Source organism: Lycium barbarum, chromosome 3, assembly GCF_019175385.1.
Source record: "Lycium barbarum isolate Lr01 chromosome 3, ASM1917538v2, whole genome shotgun sequence".
In the NCBI taxonomy this organism is placed as follows: domain Eukaryota; kingdom Viridiplantae; phylum Streptophyta; class Magnoliopsida; order Solanales; family Solanaceae; genus Lycium; species Lycium barbarum.
The window spans coordinates 2,761,479-2,780,874 of record NC_083339.1 but is presented as its reverse complement, the minus strand read 5'-3'; the positions used below and the strand labels follow the sequence as shown (position 1 = coordinate 2,780,874).

At 34.6% G+C, this 19,396-nt stretch overlaps 2 protein-coding genes and 1 long non-coding RNA gene across 4 annotated transcripts; 1 reads left to right on the top strand and 2 right to left on the bottom strand.

Annotated features, from left to right (window-relative positions):
- Positions 1-2,379: 2,379 nt before the first annotated feature.
- LOC132633653 (uncharacterized) lies at positions 2,380-4,973 on the bottom strand. Of its 2 annotated transcripts, XR_009579724.1 has the most exons (3): positions 4,251-4,957; positions 2,959-3,110; positions 2,380-2,688 (listed from the first exon to the last, which is right to left on the bottom strand). It is a non-coding gene; the product is annotated as an uncharacterized LOC132633653 (long non-coding RNA). The 2 variants fall into 2 exon arrangements; XR_009579723.1 differs by having other exon boundaries at positions 2,380-3,110; positions 4,251-4,973.
- Positions 4,974-7,240: 2,267 nt separating this feature from the next.
- Positions 7,241-8,686, top strand: LOC132629918 (uncharacterized). Its single transcript, XM_060345336.1, has 2 exons — positions 7,241-7,405; positions 8,211-8,686. Exons 1-2 carry the CDS (start codon positions 7,336-7,338, stop codon positions 8,585-8,587), a joined length of 447 nt encoding a protein of 148 aa, XP_060201319.1. The 5' UTR covers positions 7,241-7,335; the 3' UTR covers positions 8,588-8,686.
- Positions 8,687-12,006: 3,320 nt separating this feature from the next.
- On the bottom strand, positions 12,007-13,083 carry LOC132634400 (uncharacterized). Its single transcript, XM_060350658.1, has 2 exons — positions 12,219-13,083; positions 12,007-12,113 (listed from the first exon to the last, which is right to left on the bottom strand). The coding sequence occupies exons 1-2, from the start codon at positions 13,081-13,083 to the stop codon at positions 12,007-12,009; spliced, it is 972 nt and encodes a 323-aa protein (XP_060206641.1).
- Between the last annotated feature and the right edge of the window lie 6,313 nt (positions 13,084-19,396).

Genomic DNA, 19,396 nt, shown 5'->3' with positions numbered 1-19,396 from the left:
ACCAGTGGTGGAACCCGATGGGTTTTATGGCGGAGTCCTATAGCGCAGTATTTTACTGCGCTATAGGTGAGAGAAAGATATCTATAGCGCAGTAAAATACTGCGCTATAGCACTTAACGGCTCCGTCTCCTTGAAGTGCTTTAGCGCAGTAAATTACTGCGCTAAAGACACTTTTGTAACATTTTTTTTTGTTGGGGTATTTTGGTTCAAAATAATTTTTTGGGGGGCATTTTGGTTCCGGACTCTCAAGAGGTCTTACCGCTGTGTTTCAGAGCATTAGATGAAGCTTTGAGAAAAATGGAAAGGGAGGTGATCAGCTGTTAGAAGAAAAGGGAGAGAATCAAAGAATGAGTAGACTGATATATAGTGAAAACTTGATGAGAGAATTTTCAAATGTTATAATTGTTCCTTCTACACTCAAAGAGAATCTCAAGAATGCAAGCTACATTTTTGTGAGCTTTTGTTTTAGGTCAGCTTATGTCTTTGCGAAGTGATATTATCAAGTTCAAATTGTAAGAAGCAATTTTTTTAGTTTATGGATTGTGTAAAAGTACTTATTTGAAATCATATTTTACTATCAAAATCTATCATTTTGTTATTTTTAATATTTAAATATTAAAAAAAGATCTTTTATAAGTTTGATGAAATCAGTCATCCATGGACCGTGCGAAATCACGCGTAGCGCGGGCAAATTTTCTAATTGTGTACTAAAATTAAAGAGCAACAAAAGGCACAGAGAGAGAGAGAGAGAGAGAGAGAGGGGAAGGGGTAGTCTTTTTCTATTTTGTTTTTTTGAAATATTTTTCATCTATGGCTATTTATAGCCTAATGAAACTTGGGCTAGAGGAGTTGCTACAGGGATAGCCAACATGTCATAAAATTTGTTCACAACACTACCCCTTGGATGCATAAATTAAAAATTCTAGTGAAAGAAAAGTATACATAGCTATTCGGCGCATTGCTTGCTGCTTTATTAAAAACCTTACTAGAAAACCCAATGGGACAATACCTTGGTTAAGGAAAAAAAGAGTGTAGCGCATATTTTACTAGTAATGTGTTAGTGAGGAGTACTACCCCCGATGAAAACATAACTTAATATCTCGAAGACGACGCATTCCAATCTTGGATATTAACTTCTAAAATGTTGAGATTGGCAATGCCTTAGTGAACATATTTGCTAAGTTATCACTTGAGCGAACTTGTTGAACATCTATTTCACCCTTCTTTTGAAGATCATGATTAAAACAGAATTTTGGTGAAATATTCACATTGTTGTATTTTTTTGTATAGCGCGAGCTAGTATTGCAACATTATTATTTCATTCATAGTTTCATAAAGGCTCCATATATATATATATATATATATATATATTATGTTTGGGTTATGGGTATCCGTTTAGATTTGCAAATAACATCGTTATTTTATGATTTGGTTAACACGCATGTTGATTTAATATTATTCACTTCGACTTACTCACTTAATATTGATGTTAATTAATTGAATTGTAGTATACGGGTGCGAAGTGGGTAGCCATAACACTAAATCGGTTCGCTCGGTGCAAGTTGGCAGGCATCTAGTGTCGTGCCACGTCTCCTCACATTTTGAGGCGTGACACCATTCCAGTGTCTTCTTGTTGGGGAAGAACTAAATCTTGCTAATAAGCTTATAAAGAAAGTAATATCTGGTCGAGAATTATTGGCAAGATACATTAATGCCCCAATTGCACTGAGATATGGTATTTCAGCACCAACAATTTCCTCATCATTTTCATAAGGTCGAAATGGATCTTTATTGATAACAAGTGATCTCACAACCATTGAGGTACTCAATGGATGTGCTTTATCCATGTAAAATCTCTTTAAAATATTTTCAGTATATGTTGATTGATGGACAAATACTCCTTTTGTAAAATGCTCAATTTGTAGACCAAGACAGAATTTCATCTTTCCAAGGTCTTTCATTTCAAATTCCCTTTTCAAACATTCTACTGCCTTTGGAAGCTCTTCAGGAATTTCAATAATATTCAAGTCATCAACATATACAACTATTATGACAAATTCTGATCCAGACCTTTTCATAAAGACACAAGGACAAATTGGGCCATTTTATACCCTTCTTTCAATAGGTATTCGCTAAGGCGATTATACCACATGCGCCCTGATTGTTTTAATCCGTATAAAGATTTCTGAAGCTTTATTGAATAATTTTCCCGGGAATTTGTATATGCTTTCGACATTTTGAATCCTTCAGGGATTTTCATAAAAATATCATTGTCCGGTGAGCCATATAAATAGGCTGTGACAACATCCATCAAATGCATATCAAGTTTTTCATGAACTGCCAGATTTATAAGATATCTGAAGGTGATTGCATCCACCACAGGAGAATATGTCTCCATATAATCAATGGCCCAATATTTTAGACGTTACAATATTTATTCTGGAGCAGCTATCTGTATATACTAACGAAGTCATCAAATTTGTATGAAGACTTTATACATTATTGTAAAACATATGTAGATAAGGGCATAAGAACACTGCATGACTCTAATCCAATTAACGAAAATCTCACTCAAATTTACAAATTGGTAGAAACAGTTCACAAAGACCAAAATTTTGCCTGAGATTCTCTGCAATCCTGCATGTGCTCATGGTTAAAACCTAAAAGTGGTGCAATATATATCTTCACCTGAGATCAAGTTTATAAAAAGGGGATCAATGAAAGCAATAATTCAACTCAAGTAAATATTTCCTTCTTTTATGGCCACAAATCAACATATTAGGGCTGCTGTGAACAAAGTTTTGTTGGAAAGTATTCAGCTATATAAGCAATAAAATGAGTAAATATTAAGCAAATTGCTCAAACACAACTAATTGAACAGAAGTTGGGATTGTAGTTTCACCATTATCTGCTTTCCTTCATTAACTTTTAGTTTAATGAAATGCTTTATACTTTTACCTTGTAAAGTGAAGATTATACAATTGAGAAACAATTATTGGAACCACGACGGCGTGAATTTCAACAGCAACTGCAAATGCACAATCTATTTACCATTTCATCTTGGTAATTCATTTCCTTTTTCTCCTTCCGGGATAATAGTCCTGGTCATACTGTATAGACATCACAAATTGAGGGTAAGTACAATTATTGATGAACAAAAAATACATTCTTTTGGAAGCATTTTTTACTGACAACAGTGAAGGGGAAAATCTTGACATTGAAAAATTAACTCAATATTAAAAAGAAAAAAGCAAGTAGAAGTCTTAAACACTAATAAAGGCCACCTTTCAAATACAGTATTTGCAATATCACATCATGAATTAAATACTACAACAATTCATTAACTGTAAGTCGCATACCAATAGCTTAACTTTCAATATCCAGTGTATTCCCTCTCATCATGTCTATCACTTATTACGAATAGAGCTAAAATTTATCAATTTATGAATCGCGAAAAGCATTTACAGAAAAACGATTAAAAAGGAAAGACAATCAACACATACCGAGAAAAGTTCTGAACATAATCCATTAACTTATTACAATTTCACGGAATAGTTGTCATCCTTATTTTCTTTGTCAAATGGAAGGAAGGAAAAACAAAAACAAAAGGGAAAAAAGGACTATTGAAGACGATCCCTTTTAAACTATAAAATAAGCCTCACTTCTTTCAGCAGGACGTCAAGTTATTATTTAAAATCTTACAAAGGAAGCATTGTAGGAGAAGTTCGACCTATCAAGGCACACGACCTCATAAAATACACTTGAATGTCAAAGCTAACTTTTTTGCAAAACAATAGTAATGAAGGATTCATGGAGATTATTTTCACCGTTTACTCGCAATGAAATAGTTGTTTAAATACGAATATTATATAACGATATTTCCTGTTCTTTTTCGTTTACTTTCTGTTGTTTCTTTTGTTTCTTCCTTTGTTTGTTCTTTGTATTTCGTGCTCTACATATATGTTCTATCTACTCAAAGTCCTGGAAAAATTATTATCATGACTAATTCCTTTTTTCTTTGTCAAGTAATTCGAGTATACCAACTTTGCAGAGTTGCCAAAAGATTGTATTAGACTATAATTAATATTTGTTGTAAAATTAAATTTAGTGGATAGCTTAAGTTTGGTTTTCTGTGGATTTGAGTCAGATTCGGAGAAACACACATCATTTTACACATACATACATAATCCTTAAAAATCCCAGAAATTTGCATAAACTGCAAGGAAAATGAATTATGGAAAAGTACAAACCTGGCAATGGATAATTTTACCAAATCGGCTAAAGGCATCTTCAAGCTGATGATCTGTAACGTCGCATGATAAACCTAGGACACTTCTATATACAATAATAGCGTTCCTTTCATGACTTTTTCCATATTCTTTCATCACGAAATCTCTGAATTGGTCTTATCATCTAGAAGGAATTCACATTGAAATCCAGAACAACACCAGCTTCAACACTCAAGCGAAGCGTCTTCTCTTTACGTTCTCCAGCATGCAACTCTTTTATCCGCTACTCAGGCATGTAAAAGAACCACGTTAGTGAATTGAGCCAATTTAATTTTTATAGGGAAATTCAGACACCTAGTTTTAATGCATCACGCCTTATAAAACATTATAAAAGCTTGAAACTTGTTGTCTACCTGATTATTTTCTTACATATACCATGATTTCCAGCTTGATATATAAAGCTGCTAAAAGACCCGAGGACTAAATTGAGTTTGAATCACATCTTTGAGATCTTTCTCAAATCTTTTTGTGGCAGTTTGCGCTATCATCTTGTCATTCCAAATAAAGCCAAAAATCCTATTCACATATTCTACAATAAGGGACCAAACTATTCATTAAAAGTCAATATTTTCTTCTCTTACGGTCAGGTAATGTTGCACAACCAAAACATTGATGCCAACATCACACCAGTTAATGAAAAATCAACAACAATACCTCGATACGAATCCTACCTGTCTGACTAAAGATCATGATATAGTCTTGTGGCTAGTCTATCCTTCAATTTGTGGTTAAGAGGCAAAGATATCTTATTCTATACCAATGTCCTCAAAATAGCTAGCCTTATCGAGAGGGTTTCCAAGCAAATGGAGGAGCCTACATGATAAAACTAACCATCCATGGTATACCAAAAAACATTTTTATTCTGATTATGTTCTCTATGAAGACCATAGCGGCACACTCGATTTTCTTATCTGCTGACTGTTGGGTCCACAACCACAGAAACCTATGTGAGTAACACGAACATCATATATGAAGTTTTAACGCTGCAAACATGTGAAATGAGATGGACATAAGGTGAGATTTAACAAATATTAGATGCAAATGTGATAAGTTCATTTGCTTCCAAAATCTATTATTACCACAAACCTAGTTTACACCTTTTTGGCAGTGAAATCAAAATTAGCTTAGATACAAAAATATCCAGTGTGTGAAAGGTGCAAACTAAAAATCAAAGACTAGTTTTAGCTGATGACAGATTTAAGAAATTACAAACTTGGGAAATCGTAATAACTTCTAAAAGTATATAAGAAATCGGGAAGACCGAAGCGAACTGAAATCTTGCAAAAGGAACAGATTATGGGTGAAAAGGAGAAACGAAAAGAAGAAAATGAATGCGGGAGAACATTGAAGAGAGAGTATATGGTAGAAAAATATATATAGAAAAAATGTAGTGGCATTCAAGGTTTATTAATTAAGGTGACAAATTAAGCCTGTTTAGATTCTGTAATCTTTCCACACTCCGAGGATCAGGCATGTTCAAAATTCTAGAGGAAAAAATCTGTTCTGTCATTCCATATTGATTATTGATTATCCAAAAGAATCTGGTCAGTCATTATCCAAAACAATATCTGTTGATCAGTCTACTATAATAATCATAATCAAGTGCTAAATCAATCAGTTATCAATACTCCCTCCGTCCCGTATTAATTATTCACATTATTATAAATATGCGTCTTAAAATAGTACTTATCCATTTATATAGAATTAATTAAGTGTTTTTCTACTTTACCCTTAATATTAATTATTTTTTAAAATAATTAATATTGATTAGAGTGTAATTAATTGGAGAGCAATAAGAATAATGTATAAAAATACACTTTTATTTATGAATTTTTAAAGAGCGTATAAAGGAAAAAATAGACGAATAATATAGGACGGAAGGAATATTATTTGGGCTAGTCAACTTAGTTGGCGGCCACCAAAAGATGAGCCTATTTTACTAGGGAAATTTTTACCAATATCCACTTTTAAGCCCCCATAATTGAAAAATAGTCGCTATAATTTCAACCTCTACAAGTTTATCGTAGTCTAGGATGTAGTCATTAAGTTTTATTCGTATAAGTTGAAACTTCAGAACCACGGCTATTTTTTAGGGCAATTTGCACGATTGCCCTTATTCGGGGGTGAGCTTTAATTTTTGTCCCTTAAATTACTGGTCTTTAATTTTTGCCTTTTGCCTAAAAAAAAATTGATTTCAGGTTCGAATCCCCCGCTCAGTAAAAAATTAAAAAATAATTTGTTACAATTTTTTTTTATTTTTGATTGAGTGGGATTCAAACCCGAAACCTCAGGATATTTTCTGTCACTTTTTTAAGCGAGAGCAAAAATTAAAGACCAACATTTTGAGGGGCAGAAATTAAAGACTAGTGCATTTGAAGTGCAATCCGCGCAAAGAAAATGTATTTTTTATGGCGTTGTTACTACATTTTATTAGCCCAAGATTCATGACACGTTATACTATCTCAATTTAATATGAGCTTTTCATTTTATCTAAGTTTTTATAAACATGACATATTTATGATTATGAATTTCAAAAATAAACATACAAGTGTTGTAATTTATTTAGGACTACTGTAAGTTTAGAAAACTTTTCTTCTTACATTTATGGTCAATCAAACTATACCATACCATATGATTAAAACGGATTTCTTATATTTCAAAAAGAATAAAAAAAAATGACTGGAAAAGACACGCAGCGCCACCAATCATTATCCAAAATAAAATAAAATGGAAGTTTACAACAAAAAAAAAAAAAAAAGTTTGTATAAAAAATCTAAACTTTTCTTTTCTTGGTTCTCTACAAGTATCCAGCACTTTCAAAAATTAGCCAGTTCTTTCCAGAAAACTCCCACGTAAAGCCACCAGTAGAACCTTCTAGCTTTTCCAGTACCTTCTATTTTCAACATTCAATCAAACACAAAATTATAAATACCCAATTAAACCTTCCACTTTCCTCAACTTCACTAATCAGAGGAAGAAAAAAAAAAAAAAAACAACAACAACAACAAAGTTTTCAAGATTCTATAAGTGCAAATTCATCAGCAAAATGAAGCCAGTGGTACATGAAAACAATGGCAAAGTGACCATCAAAACAGAGTGCAGAGCAAATGAAGAAGGTAAAGGAAAATAATTTATTCACAAACTCAAATAGTTATTTGAATGCTCTCTACAAATCTCCACAATACTCTTTACTTTTATACTATGTTTTCTTTGTTATATGAAAATAGCTAACAACATTCCTATATACAATATAATAGTGCAAAATCTAGTTTAGCTAGAAATTAGAAAATCTATTCCTATATTATTTTAACTTGAATTACGCTCTATGTCTATTGGGGGAAAATATTTACACGTTTTAGCCCATATTTTGAGCTTGTTGCCCAGTTTAATTTAGTCTATATTTGTGTATAAATACGTTTTATACACTATTACTCCTTCCGTCTCAATTCATGTGGTACTTCTCGTGGCACTTTTCATTTTTGAGAGTCAATTTAATCAAATTTTAAAGCTAGATTGAATTAAATTAATTCAATATTTTAAAATTAAAATTTATATATCTGAAAATTACATGAAAAGTATTATAAATTGTAATTTTTTGCATATCAGTTTGGTGAAAAAATACAAGTTTATGCTGTTTGAATTTTGAAAAGCGAAAAATGTCACATAAATTGAGACAGAAGGAATATATATATACTTTTATACTAGGTTGATACATTATTGTATAATGTGTTTTCCCCTGGTATAATATTTTATAATATTGTGTAATGTTGTATAATATTGCATAAACTAAAAATATAGCTACGTAGTGTATTATTTTTGTGTTGGGTTGTATATTTTTTAAAATTTTCCTTATATTTATATAAATACCAAATCCTAACTAATCTTAATTTCCTACGATTTTGATTTTTTTTTTTCCAACAGAAGGAAGAAAACACGTAGAGAAATTGGAACTGGACACGAAAAATGTTGACACCGTTAAGTACATTGAAAAAAAGTTAACGGAAAAAGGGGTACAGAGATTAGAACGGCATCCAGTTGACGGGTTACCGTTAAAGCATGATCCGAAAAAGGGACACGGTGGAAAGTACACGTGGGAAGGACCCGATAAGGAAGCTGTTAATGAATTGGACCCGGCCCCACCCGCATTGGATGAGAAGGATCCGAATTATGTGGATGAAGAAATAGAAGAGAAGGTGGTTAAAGATGAAGTTGTGGTGGGTGAAATTGATGTGCCAAAATTGGTTGAAGAAGGTGTTGCTAGACTTGATGTTGATCCTAATTTGAAGGTTAATAATTGAAAGAATTATTAACTAGTGTAATTAGGTTTGTTAACTAGTATTTGGCATTGTAAAGATGATCATGTGATGTAATAATAAATTGTTGTTTGTTTGGTCAAATTGACAGTAGTCTTTTTTTGGGCTCGAAAAATAGCCATTATAGTTTCAAGTTTCACTCCTAAAATTAGTGTTAAGGCATGAGAACCTCTAAACAATACCCGAAGTTTCAAGGATACACTTTTTTTTTTATGAGAATCCTATTTTGAAGTGAATAAATACACATTTTGATGCTGAGGTGGCGTAGAGAATATGCTATTTTTTTCAAGGCACGCAATAGACGAAAAATGAGCTAATTTTTTTAATATTATGGACACGTGGGTGAAATTGAAGTGGCAAAATTAGCTGAAGAAGGTGTTGCTAGAATTGATGTTGATCCTAATATAAAGGTTAATATTAATTGAATGTTCTGATTAAAAAGAAATTGTTAACTTGTGTAAACTGCTGATCGAATCAGATGTTGTAATTTAGGGGAGAAACTGAAATGATGTGGATCATGTTTGTTTTCACACAATTAGTGGTATTCGGCATGTAAAGGTGATCATGTAAAGTAATAATAAAGTGAAGTTATTTTCTTAAAATTCACAATATTCATTTTTCAGCTTGAAAAATAGCTATGGATATTAAGTTTCAACTGAAATTCGAGGATATGGGATTGTTATTGAATTTCATGAAATTTGAAGCGCGATATTATTTTTCATAAAGAAGCTGTTATATCTCATTTAAGTTCAGCCAATCTCTATTTAGGATTCTATACCTCGAGACTCTTAAGCATTCATAATTAAGATTTTCTTTTTTGAATTAAGAATGTATTCATTTTTTTAATTGAAGTAGTGTAATCATCAGTTACCGATATAGGCATGCGACCAAAAGCGATTTAATTATAATTTCAAAGCATATTTAATTGTAATTCAATAACTCATCAGTAGAAAGTTCATATTCTCCAGTTATGAATGTCGTCAATATATAAAACTTAAACTCAATGCAAAAAGTGTGTTATGGGAAGTTTAGAGCAAGTTTTAGCCCAGCTGGAAACTTCATGTAGACTTCCTCGTCTAACTCACCATGTAGAAACGCGTTATTAACATCAAGCTGATAGAGACCCCAATTTTTCTTAACTGCAATGGCCAAGACACACCTTATAGTAGTAATCTTAACGACAGGACTAAAAGTCTCTGTAAAATCAACTCTTGCTTGTTGTATATCACCTCGCACAACCAATCGTGCCTTAAGCCTCTCAACAGTACCATCTGATTTTAATTTAACCTTATAAACCCACTTGGAGGGAAGAGCTCGCTTTCCCGGAGGCAAAGTGACTATTTCCTATGTGTCATTTGAGATCAAAGCTTCCAATTCTTTGGTCATGGCATCCTGCTAACGTGGGTAAAGGATAGCTTGGGAAAAAGTTGAGGGTTCTTTGATTTGTGATAAACTGTTGATGTATTGTTGGTTAGCATTAGAAAGTGCAGAAAATGCAAAAGGAGGAGAGGAGATAGAAGAAGAGAAACAGGCCTCAGAAACATTAGAAAAATGAACACTATTACATATATAATCTTCTAAGTAAGTAGGAGTTTGCACTGATCTAGCAGATCGTCTTAGTATAACAGGATTAGGGACTAGAGAGATAGGAGCAGTAGAAGACTCATTAGGTGAAGAAGAAGTGGTGTACTCTGGGAATGGGAAGTGGAATTAGGTGTAAGAGGTGGAAGAGGTAAAGAATCAGTAGGTACTGAAGTGGTAGGTGACAAAGGGGAAGCAGGCTGTGCATTAGCTGTAGGAGTAGTAACAGTAGGGGTTAAAAGCTCAGGAATAAAGGGCAAGAAAGATGGAAGATTAGATTGTGTGGGTTGATCAAAAGGAAACATGGGAACATTACACTGGGCAGTAGCATAAGGATAAATATCTTCATAAAAAATGACATTTCTAGAAACCAAATATTTTTGTGATTCTAGACTCAATAACTTGTATCCCTTTTTCCCAAAAGGATAACCAAGGAAAATGCAAGGTTCTGCCCTTGGTGCTAATTTGGACCTGCCATGTGAATGTGTAGAGGCAAAAGCAAGACAACCAAAACTTCTTAGATGAGAATAACTAGGAGGATGCCCAAATAATTTTTCATAGGGTGTTAAGAAAGAAAACAATCTTGTGGGGCATCTGTTAATAATATAGGTAGCAGTCATAATAGCATCTCCCCAAAATTTATGTGGCAGTTGGGATTGAAAAAGCAAAGCCCTACAGATTTCTAAAAGGTGCTTATGTTTCCTTTCAACCACACCATTTTGTTGTGGTGTGGCCACACAAGAGGTTTGATGAATAATGCCTTGAGAAACTAGGAAATTAACATGTTCAGAACTTGATCCCAATTCCCATGCATTGTCGGACCTAATAACTTTAACTTTCCTCTGAAATTGTCTTTCTATCATGATCAAAAAGGATTTGAGGATAGAGAAGACATTGCTTTTAGTAGTTAACAAAAATGTCCAGGTTCCTCTACTAAAATCATCAACTATGGTTAGGAAATATCTATATCCATCATAAGTGGGTGTTTGGTAAGGCCCCCAAGTGTCAATATGTATCAAATCAAAAATACCTTTAGAGGAAATTTGGCTATTTGTAAAGGGCAGCTTATGTTGTCTTGCTAGTTGACAAATAGTACAAGGAATAGGAAAGTTAGAACAGACATTATCTGAAATTTCATTAATATTTTGAATATTTGAAAGGGGCATATGACCCAACCTTACATGCCATAACTGGCTTTTAGAAACTGAAACAGAAAAAGAACTGGAAGATAAATTGGATACAATATCCTTCTGGGAATTGAAGACTGACTTAGAAACTAAACTAGGAACTCTAGAGCTGGAATCTGTAGGAGAAGAAACCATTGGAATCCTATGCTTGAAGATGTAAAGACCATTCTGAATTTCACCAAGGAGCATTGGGCTCTTCATTGAAGGGCCCTCCTGCATAAAACAATGAGAAGAGGTGAAAAATACTATGTTAGAAAGCTGTCTGCACAACTTGTGAACAGACAGAATATTAAAACGAAAACAGGGGACATAAAGAACATTGTGAATGATAAGATTTGAGAAAAGTTTGACTGAACCTATATGAGAAGCATTAACTTTCTGAGAATTAGGTAAACTAACAGAGATGTTTTTAGGTAAAGGTCTAAAATTAAAGAAGGAAGACTTGTTGTAACTCATGTGTTCAGTTGCACCTGAATCAATGGTCCAGGTAGTCTTAGAATAATTTCTAGAATCAGCTTGTAAGTTTAAAGAAAAGGGGCTAGGACAAAGGGTTATACCAGCACAATTCACAGATGCCATACCATCAGAAACAGTGCTTTGATCTCCATTTTTCACATGTTGAAGCATTTGCATTACTTATGCCAACTGATCAGGAGAAAGAAGTTTCCCTTGTTCTCCTGTTTCTGCATTAGACATGAACACTTCCCCAGTATTCTCATTAGAAGACACTACATTACCCTGAACTGAGTTCTAAAAAATTTTTTGCTTAGTAAATTTGAAATTAGGTGGAAACCCATGAAGTTTGTAGCATTTCTCAATAGAGTGTCCTGGTTTCTTGCAGTACTTACAAATGCTACCAGATTTCTTGTTGTCATAATATCTTTTTTGTGATCTGAAATCAGTAGCAAAGGGTTTTTGTGGGAAATTTCCCTGATTTGCAGCAACAAAGGAAGGTGACTCTCTTGGGTATTTTGGTGTGTTGTGAACTTCTCTTTGTTTTTCTTCTTGGACTAACAGTGCATGTGTATTAGAAATAGTGGGTAAAGGTGAAATCATGAGAATGTTACCCTTAGCACCACAGTATGAATCATTGAGTCCCATTAAAAATTTGATAAGCCTTTCATCTTGCTTAGATTTAATGTTTTTCTCCTTTGCTTTGCAGGAACAAATGCAAGAGCAAGGAATAAACGAATCCAAAGTATCTAATTCATCCCAGAATCGTTTAATCTTAGTAAAATAGGTGGCTATATCAGATGGACCTTGAACAAGGTCACTTAGTTCTTTTTGGAGCTGATACAATCTAGCTCCTGAACTTTGGCCAAATCTGGCTTCTAACTCCTCCCAGATATCCTTAGCATTAGCATAATAGAGAACACTTTCAGAAATGTCTCTAGATAGGGAGTTTAGTATCCACAAAATTACCATATTATTGGCTCTACCCCAAGCATTACGCAGATCTGTTTCTATTTCTGGTTCTGGTGTTGAACCATCTATGAAACCAACTTTATTTTTAGCTGTTAAAGCTATCCACATAGCTCTTTTCCAACCCCCAAAACTTTTTCCATCAAAAACTGTATTGAGAAGCAGTGTTCCAGATGAATCTGATGGTGAAATGAAGAAAGGGTAAGAGGTATTAAAGACCTCTTTAGAGCCAGAATCCGCAGCTGAAAGGGGAACTTGAGTCCCAGTAGTTGTTTCAACATTGTCTCCCATTGCAACAGAGAATTGGAGCTAGAACAAGGAAAGAAGGATGATGAAAAGAAAAATGACCTGAGATTAAATCTCAATGCTCTGATACCATGTAAATATTATAAAAATGTAAAAGACCAATGATGAAAATTTTTGTTATACCCCGTATTTTGTACATTCGGATATTTCAAGATAGTCGTGATAAGTTAAGGGCAAGACTATTTTCCGGAGTTATTTTAATATACAAGTTGTTTATTAGTATGGAAATATTGAGAAAGGCTAAGGGTAAAAAGGAAAATTCACAAGGTGGCTCATGGAAATATTAAGGAAAGTTTGGGGTTAAAAGTGAATTATGGAAAACTTAAAAGTCTTGAACAAAAGGGCCATGTGGCCGTGCACTACGGTGTGGGCCTTGGCCCATATGGATGTATAATATAGGTGTATATTAGATGACTTATTAGTCGTATTTATCATCATCTTCACACTTAGAAAATTCAAGAAACTTGGAGAAAAACAAGAGAAACCATTCGGCCATAGCATAGCCGAACAACCATCTTGGAAAAATTGATCACAAAAAAATATTTTCTTCTATCAATTCAACCAATTGGAAGGTCCTCTTTAAGGTGAAGTAGTTGTTGGAGCAAGCAAAACACTTATTTGTGCACTTTACCACCCTAGCCAAGTTGAGAAGTGTAGTGAAGAAAGGTAAGGTTTAATCCTCTTTTCACATGTTATGAATGTTTTGTACATGTTGTAGTGTGTGGAAATGAATGAAATTCATGAAATTTTGTGTGTTGGGGTTGAGCCGTGTAGGTGTGGTGCTTGGCCGTGTGTGTGTTGTGTTGTGTAGGAATGAGGAACCAATGTTTACTTAGTATTTTGGTTGTTGTTGTTATGGATTCTATGATGAAAATGAAAGTTTAATAATTCTAGTTGAAGTTGTAATGGTTGGAGAGTTGTTTTAGAAGCTAATGCGACATTAATACCACTTTTTGTATTTATGAAAAATAATGTTGTTAGCGTGTAAATTGTTGGTGTAGTTCATGAATTTCAAAGAAGAGAATGTGTTGTTATTGCTCTTGTTGCATTTGGAAGGTTTCGGGTGAAGTGGTATGTTGGTTGGGTTGTTTTGAATATTGTGTGAATTGTTTGAAGTGTTCTTGAATCATGTTAGAATGATTTCGGATTAACACTTGAATGTGAGATCATTGGTGTTAGTTTGACTGTATGTGATTGAATTGAATGTAAATGAAATGATGTTGAATTGTGTGATAAGGGTTGTTAACGTTAGAATGTATTTTGGGATTGATTGTTGAAGTTGTTAATATGATTGTTGGTATTGTTGTTAATGATTTGGCTGAGTTGAATTCTCGGGGTTGGTTGAGTTTACAGGGGAAATGCTGCCGAAATTTCAGCAGATAATAAATGAATTTATTGGAACGACTAAGACAAGTGTGTGACGATGAGTCTAATGATTGTGTAAATCTTCTTGAATGTACAGTAGCGATAGCGAGGTTGGACAATTAAATGTAGCTAATAGGACGTGGAACAGGTATGTAAGGCTTACCCCTTTCTTTCTTTTGGCATGATCCTTGTGAAACAAACAGGCAAAGTATATGTATGATTTCAAAGAAACTCCTATTCTTAGAGCCACTAGGATGGCTAATATTCTTGATTTCCTAAAACTGTTTTACTATGTTTTGATACGTGTGTGTGGTTCCAAAGGTTCTATTTTGATTTGATCCATAGCGATATTCGAAAGGTACTTGATATGACTGTTGCTTTGATTTTTCAAAAATAGCTTCTGAAACGTTCGTAGAGGTTTCTGTAGTAAAATGTCCATAACTTTCTCATACTAACTCGGATTGACTCAAAACGTGTTTATGATTCTCAAGTGTCGGTTTATGTACTTATCCATCGAGTCTTAAAATCGTTTTATGTGCATATAGTTTCTCACTACTCTGCTCGTGCATGCCTCAATATGTCACAACCCAGCTAGGGGCCGTGACGGGTACCCGGGGCTAGCCACCGAGCACCACTCGTTCTAATACTCATCTTACTCATTTAATGCCCTTTTACCCATTTTATACACGAATTGTAGGAAAATCATATTTTATAAGAAACACAAATACTTATATACATTTGCCTCTCGGTCATCAAAATAATATATACATAATAATAACATCTTGTGAGACCATCTGACCCACACTGCGTATCTACGAGCCTCTACTGACATACTAAACATATAGACGGAACAAGACTCCCTCGTGTCCAAAATATGCATATATACCAAAGAAGAATCATAAGCACCTCCGGACAATGGAGTGCTCTCAATCAGCTGACAGCTACTAAGGGTCTGGACCAAGCTCACCTCCCTGTCTACCTGTGGGCATGAACACAGCGTCCAAAGAAAACGGACGTCAGTACGAACATTGTACTGAGTATGAGAGGCATAAATAATAAAGAAAGACAGTGTTAATATAATGTGAACATCAATATGAAACATCTAAATCTGAATGACAATCATAAAAGAAGTAATGCATGTTGTCTTACTCATACTCATCATAATTTCATATATGCATAATATGCAAGCTGCCCGTCCATATCGGAACGGTGTGATAATCAATAACATTAGCCCGCGTCCAGGCCTCCCGCGTACGGGGTACCATCTCATGCCGCCCACTAGTGGTGTCTGCCCATGCCAAAAGGTCATGGTGTATCCGTATAGCTGCCCGCCTTGGCGGTGACTGCCCGGCCAACTAGGCGCGGTGTAATATGATCATGACATGCTCATCAAAAATACTTGTAATAATATGCTTATCATAATATGCTTATCATAGTACATGCATAAGACTCAAGATCAACTATACTCTACCGGGGTGGCGTAAGGTCGTGATCCCCCGATTTCATTATGGAGCAATTATTGACATTCTGCCTCACCTTGAAGGAATTAGTACATAAGGTGAGTGTAAGTAATAAATATAATCATTATCAATATGGCATCATCATATCATATCTCTTATCTTATATAGACATTTATGGACTTAGGCTTCTAGCTTTCTGGAAAATAAGAATTCATGAAAAGGAAAAGAACTCATGCTATAGGATTCATGCCATTAGAAAGAAAGGACTAGCCTCACATACCTTTGTCGTTTAGCTATGTTGTCGTTCACTTTACCTCCCCCAATGTCACGTCGTTACCTTCACGGGAGAATTTGTATTAACATTAGTTAATCGACTATAAGAACGCGTCGTAAATTCTAGAGAAAATTGGGCAGCATTTCCCCTGTAAACTTAACAATCCTCGAAATTCCAACTTAGCCAAACGTCAATCAAAATACCAACAACAACAATACCAACAATTTCATATCAAACTAGACTTAAATTCATTCTTAAATTACTCTCAAAACAGCCCAATATACATTCGGATGCCAATGCTTGTATACACTTCTTTATTTCCGTATATCCATAATATAACAACAGCAACTACAGCCAATCCTCCGATATTCCAGCCCTCAAAACAGTCTATAACGACCATAAAACAGTCCCCAAAATATCATCGCAAAACAACCACAAATATTATACCAAACAGCTCCAAAATATAGTCACAAAATAACCACAAAAATTACATAAAACAGCTCCAAAATATTGTCACAAAACAGCCACGAAAATTACATAAAACAGCCCGGTATACGCTTTGTATACAATATCTTTATACACTTTATTCTTCCAAATTCAAGAACAACATCAACAACAATATCAACAACCTCATATAGCAATATAATCACCTAGAAATCTCTCAAAGTTCCAATAAAAAAACAACCCTCAAGGCAATCATATCAACCAACTAATCTATGACTTCATAACATAATTCCCTTCACTTTAAACTAGGGAATTCTCCCATGAATAACTTAATTAACAAGAATAGAGTATATTACATACCTTATTGCCCAGAATACTCAACTAAAATCCTAGCTCCAAGCTTCAATAATCAGCCACACATCAAGCACCAAATACTATAATCCTTTCTTAACTAGTTTCCAATTCCTAAGATGAAATCTTGGTTTGATTTGGAGGACTTCAACTTGAAAAATTTAGAGAGATTTTAGGAGGGTTTGGGAGGGTTTAGAGAGAGTTTAGAGTGAGAGAGAGAGGTAGAAAATGAAAAAATCAGATTTTTTTCGGTTTTTAATTTCTGATTTTTACTGTTCACCGGATACTGTTCATCCGCGTCTACTATTCATCCGTGTCTACTGTTCATCCGCAGAATTATTTCATGGACTCAATTTTTTTTTTCTGAGGTATAACACAATATGTCTTTCACTGAGTCCCGGGTCAGGACACGTTCTCGTGCGTACTCCATTGCATTGTTCACCGCGCCTCTCACTAGAGAGCCGGGGCACGTTATATATATATATATATATATATATATATATATATATATATATATATATATATATATGACATGATGATATGATGACGGGGTGGCGGCCAGGATGACATATGATGACTCTATTCACCGCGTCCCTCACTAGAGGGCCGGGGCACGTTACATGCATATATGATACATGATATTGACATACATGATTTTTACCGCGTTCCTCACTAGAGGGCCGGGGCACGTTATATGTATATATGATATATGATGACGACATACATGATTTTCATTTCAAAAGGCAAGTGCATTGATGTTTTTGAAAGTCACACTTGTTTTTGGTAAATCTCTGTTTCAGTTGTGATCCACTTTACTGTATTTCATGTCTTACATGCTCAGTACATATTCCGTACTGACCCCCTTTCTTCGGGGGCTGCGTTTCATGCCACGCAGGTACACCCAGATGAGTAGAAGACTTTGTTAGAAGGTGTTCCAGCGGAATTGGCGAGCTCCATCTTCTCCTGGAGTGTTGCCGAGTCAGAGTACATATGTTATGAATCCGGATTGATGTTAGAGACTTTGTAGACAGAGTCGTTGGTATAGAGAGTCAGTCTTGTAAGCGGCTCCACCAGCCGATATGTCATTATGTATCATGTTTCAAGTCTTATAAGATTACAGATTTTACTTGATCTGAGAACGATGAAAAGAATGATTCTGCAAGCCCTTATTACACATTTCATTTTTATTTGATTTAAAAGTCCAGAGCGATTATGTGTGTAGTAAGAGTCAGTGGGTTCGCTCGGCCCTAAGTAGGGGTCGGGTGCCCATCACACCCTAGCGAGATTAGGGTGTGACAATTTTCCTTGTATATTGTGTATCATCTGTACAGTGCACGTTATATAACAGTACATGGAATGAGAATAGCAAAACAAACTGTACAAGTGTCCTATTCTAATTTGTCACTTCCTAACGAACTAATTATTACATATCAAATTTTATACAAAAAGAAAAAACTAATATGAAAATGTGGAAAGTGCTTGGAAGTTTCTTGAATGTATAGCCACGTGTCCAAAATTATTTTTGAATCAGCTGAACTCTTACCCATGTGAACACTATTGCACTTCTCTCTTTCATTCTTCCATATTCACACGCACACCTTTGTATATCTTGTATATTCAACTGAAATATCAATATATCATCTGAGCTTTTTTCTTTTCCGGTGATATATCATCTAAGCCTTTTCCTTTTCCGGTGACCTGTGATTTTTGTCCTGATTTTTGTCCAGTTCATCGGTAATTCCAACACCATAACCTGCGAAGGAGTTCAATTGAATTTCTTTCTTCGCCTATGATATGCAACAAGAAAGAACAAATTTGGAGTATAACTAATTCCTCTTCGTCTGATAGTATATTATGCAAACAAAATGAAAATATAGCTGTAAATCTATAGTAATTTTTTATAGTTTGAGGTGCTTATTACTAGATGAGGCAGGCACATAACTGTACAAAGATGTATCAAGTCCTTCGGGAATTGTATTGGTGGAAAGGGATAAGGAAAGAGGTAGCGAAGTATGTTGTTTAAACTGTCAACAGGTCAAGTACGAACATCAGAGACACGTTGCGTTGGCACATGCATTTCCATTCCCAAGTGGAAGTGTCTCCTTCAGAAGAGCTTTCATTATAGTGACAAGTGACAACAGTGATTCAACAACTAATTTACGTCGCAAAAATCAAACCACGTGTGTAAAGTTCTTGCAACTTTTGAATTTTTAATTAAAATTCCTGGCTCCGCCGTGGAACAATAGATGGTAGAGAAATGGAAACACTAACTCTGGAACTTTCAATCTGTATTGAAACCAAATACATCTAAGGGAAAGAAAACAGATCCAGCTACTACTTTGTGCTCTGAGCACTAGCCATTATCACTTGTTTACGACATTGCCTATTTTCTGTGTATGCTGCA

Bases quoted from the DNA above. Each gene is read 5' to 3' on its own strand.
- LOC132629918 (XM_060345336.1), top strand. From the start codon at position 7,336: ATGAAGCCAGTGGTACATGAAAACAATGGCAAAGTGACCATCAAAACA. The intron at 7,406-8,210 runs GTAAAGGAAAAT...TTTTTCCAACAG, and splicing joins GTGCAGAGCAAATGAAGAAG to AAGGAAGAAAACACGTAGAG.
- LOC132634400 (XM_060350658.1), bottom strand. From the start codon at position 13,083: ATGGGAGACAATGTTGAAACAACTACTGGGACTCAAGTTCCCCTTTCA. The intron at 12,114-12,218 runs GTAAGTACTGCA...TTTAGAACTCAG, and splicing joins CAAGAAATCTGGTAGCATTT to TTCAGGGTAATGTAGTGTCT.